This window comes from Halyomorpha halys, unplaced genomic scaffold (assembly GCF_000696795.3).
Source record: "Halyomorpha halys isolate HHAL.00 unplaced genomic scaffold, Hhal_1.1 Scaffold953.1, whole genome shotgun sequence".
NCBI lineage: Eukaryota > Metazoa > Arthropoda > Insecta > Hemiptera > Pentatomidae > Halyomorpha > Halyomorpha halys.
Window position 1 is genome coordinate 151,970 of NW_027110139.1, and position 3,884 is coordinate 155,853.

A 3,884-nucleotide genomic window follows, 5' to 3' on the forward strand; every position below is an offset into this window, starting at 1 on the left:
ATTATTAAATATTAATTTTGACTATTATATGATATTTACATTACGGTTACTATGGTAACATTATATTAACAGGTTAATATGGAAACATAGATATAATAAACGCACCTGACTACAAGGTTTTATTACTTCTATATTAATACATTAATTGATAAATAAAAGTGCCATTATAATTTCTTATATAAACAAAAACAATTTATTATTTAAGAGATAAAATATAAATATTAATTTAAAAAGTAAATTACATCAATTAAAATTTTTTATAATTGTCATAAAATACTTAGTTTCTGCTGTTCACTCCTGGAAGTTTACTTGTTAATCATATTGCCAATATATCGTGATTAAGATTTAATATAATTTGCAATTATTAAAAATAATTTTCACTTATTTTTGATTTGAAATAATTTTCTCTAGTGAGAACACGCACGTCTTATTTCGTTGGCTTCTGAAAAAGTACTGCTTAATCTCTCCATCCAATGGATGAATCCTGATACCGGTTAAAAATTGAAATAAATGAAAGTATTTTTTTCTTTTCTAATTGTCACTTGTTGTCTCTTGATGTTCACAAATAGCTGCTGATTAGTTTTAAGACTTTAGAAACTTAATTCACTTTACAGACATAAAATGACATGTTTTAAGTTCTCACTACCGTTGTATACTGTCAGTTATAGGTGTACCGCAATTGGTGTTTATTTTATCTAGACTGCACTGTTCCAGTCTCTTAATACTATTTTTATGATCAAATATTCAAAATATCAAAATTTACAAACCAAAACTTAAAAACACTTATTTCTCATACAAATTATTAAATAAATGTTGTTCATCAACCCAATGCATTAAAATGCCATTGAACCCTTAGAGCACGAACCGGTGATAGATCGACTCTCTATTAATGCGTAAAAAGTGCGGAGCTTCAGAATGCTGACTATTGCGTATTTTGATTATAGGTATCAACTTGTACGGACGCGTCTTAGCGTGCGCATGTATCCCGTTTTTAATAAGTTAATAACATTTATAAATAATCATTTAAAATTATTTTGCTGTGAATTTAACATTGATTTTTGTATTTCTTTTAAGTAAATGTTTTTTTATTCCTATCTGCAAAATGTCAAATTCGTCAAGCAGTGATGATGAAAACATTTGTGAATCTTTGAGTGAAAATATTTTTCTTGATAAAAATAGTGACAGTAATGATGAAATTAGAATGTTTACAAATCAAAGAAAGCATATTTGTAGCGAAAGTGGTGAATCTTCCAAAGACAAGTCTACTGTTTTGGACGACCTTGATACCAATACATTTGTGCAACTTCCTTCTGACAAAAATTTTTCCAACGAAACAAATAATACTTTTTTCGGAATTCCCAGACCAAAACGTTTACCCGCCGATATTGAAAAGCCTATTGGATATTTTGAAATGTTTTTTTACTTATCTGCTCAAAACTTAAGTACAAGAAACTAATCGATACGCCCAATAATTTCTATACTCTGTAAAATAAATTAAACCGAATACAGTTATAGTAAAAAATATGTTTCATTTGAGTAGTTTGATATGTCCCTCACACAACAGAAAGAATTAAAACAATCCATGAGTTGAGGAAAATAATTAAGATTCTGTGAACACTTAATTAATAAGGTACTTTTTTTTTTCAAAAATCCTTTAGCAATTTATGCAAAATATGTGAAAATAAGCTCAGCACTAAAAGGGTTAAAATACCTCATAATCATATATTTCAAAAGAATTAGTTATACATTGTAAATACTTCTTAATTTACACTTATGAAATAAATTTAACTTTCTACAAACATATACATTTTCTTTCATCATTAAGATAACCATGTTTTCTCCCCACTATTTGAATTAATACACTGAATATTATCAATAATATAATAAACTTTTTCTTATATTGTTGATTATATTCACAATTAATTGTTCAATTTCCAATGTATATGTTCTTTTCATGGTAACAGTTAATGCATTTTGTTTTTATTAAACAAGAAACTTAAAATATCACTAAAAAAATAAATCAATAATAAATAAATAAATATATATATATATATATATATACACACACACGCGCGTGCGCGCAATGACTTAACCTAGTTGATATACATGATAACTTCTCAAATACTTATAAAACAAACTTATTATAATGTACTTTAGAAGTTTAACAAAAAATATACTCATAAAAAAGAACATACCAGCATGATAAAATAAATTATGTGTATTTATTATCATCCATCACATCAAGATTATAAATATACAGGTGCATTAACCTGTCCTTAGCAAATCTAGTCTAATGGACATCCATAAAAAAATCTGAAAAACCTTAGAACCCTAATCCCACCTTTCACCTCTCCTTTAGTTCTTGTACAGGTTCCACCTCAAGGGATGTACCAACACTCCAACTGAGGTCATAAGAATATTAAAGGTAATGTGTCACTTTGTTGTTATTTGTAGAACACTAGAAGTCATGTTCTGATTAACATAGATTCTTTACTGACAAAAATACAATGATTTGGGGTTTTCAGTGAACCATTAATTTTATTTTTTCCTTAATTTAGGCTCAGATAATAGGTAAGCGCGGTTAATAAAGTCTATATTATATTACATACATTTTTTTCTGCATTCTACTTACAATTTTAGCCTACTGGTTCCATTACCAACTGACTTATACTCTTCCATTTGTCATCCTGATCCTTTCCTCCCCTCACACACACACATATATATATCAGGATAAAAGTAAAAAAAAAAAAATAAATAAAAATTTCATTACCTTACAAATATATTGTTTAGTAGCTGTAGGAGAAAAGGTTTGAGAGCGTTTTATAATATTTTGCATTCCTAACTTCCAACCTTTCTCTGGTATGAAACATTCTGTATTAGTTTCTTTATCTTCTCTATCTTTTTTATCATCCACATCCTCTTCATCCTACAAATAAAAGAACATAAAATAACTCAATAAGCATAGTCAAAATGGTAAAAAAAAAAAGAATAAAATAAATTTTTAAAAAATGTAAAAAAGATATCAATGTAGTAAGTAATTAAAAAGTAAACAGTAGATTATTTAAATATTTAACAAAGCATTTACTAAACTCCTCCTGATGAATAAATTGATAAAATAATAGATCAATTACTTTATAAAATTATTGAAGTATTACCTCATAATTGGCCTTGAAAGACCTGTAAAAACATATTAACCAATGTTTATTATAAAAGTGAATGATTATCAATATGCGAAATCGCAAAAACTGCTCCTAATTTCAATGGATGTATTCCAAAACTACAATGAAATTAAAACCATTAATAAATAGACAAATGATACAAAATATCCCACTTATAACAAGTATATTGATAACATATAGTTCCCAGCAAGCTTCACAGGAAAAATATTTTGATAGTAACGACAGGTACACATGATAGTTCAATTTAAATGATATTCTAATCATAAAACACAAAATAAAGAACAATAATGAAAGACTATTAATTATAAACAATATTAAAATTACTTGAATTTTAAGAACTTGGTTGAGTTCTTCAGTACAATATATTTCGATCCCTTCCTCATCATCAATGTCATTTTCATCATCTTCACTTTCTAATTCTTCAATTCTTTCACTAACATTTTCAGAATTGATTATATCACAGCCTGAAATAAATCCAATAACATGTTTAAATCAAATACAACTTTGAAAGGGCTATAACGCTTTATTAAAAGTATAAATTTCCTTAAATAAATATTGGAAATAACTTAAAGCAAAATAAAACGATTAACATATTAATTGTTACTAATAAAATAACATTTTTAAAATTCCAAATGAAAAAAAAAATTTAATTTAAAATTTGACAAAGCAGAGAGAGAGAGAGAGAGAGAGAGAGAGAGAGAGAGA

General features: G+C 26.6%; 1 protein-coding gene across 1 annotated transcript in view; it reads right to left on the reverse strand.

Moving 5' to 3' along the window:
- kibra (WW and C2 domain containing protein kibra) overlaps positions 1–3,884 on the reverse strand; it is a 33,800-nt gene that overhangs the window by 12,806 nt on the left and 17,110 nt on the right. The window contains exons 14-15 of the mRNA XM_014431234.3: positions 3,504–3,643; positions 2,771–2,926 (exon numbers count right to left, since the gene is read on the reverse strand). Coding sequence (XP_014286720.1) covers positions 2,771–2,926; positions 3,504–3,643 — 296 coding nt within the window. The remainder of the gene's footprint in view (positions 1–2,770; positions 2,927–3,503; positions 3,644–3,884) is intronic.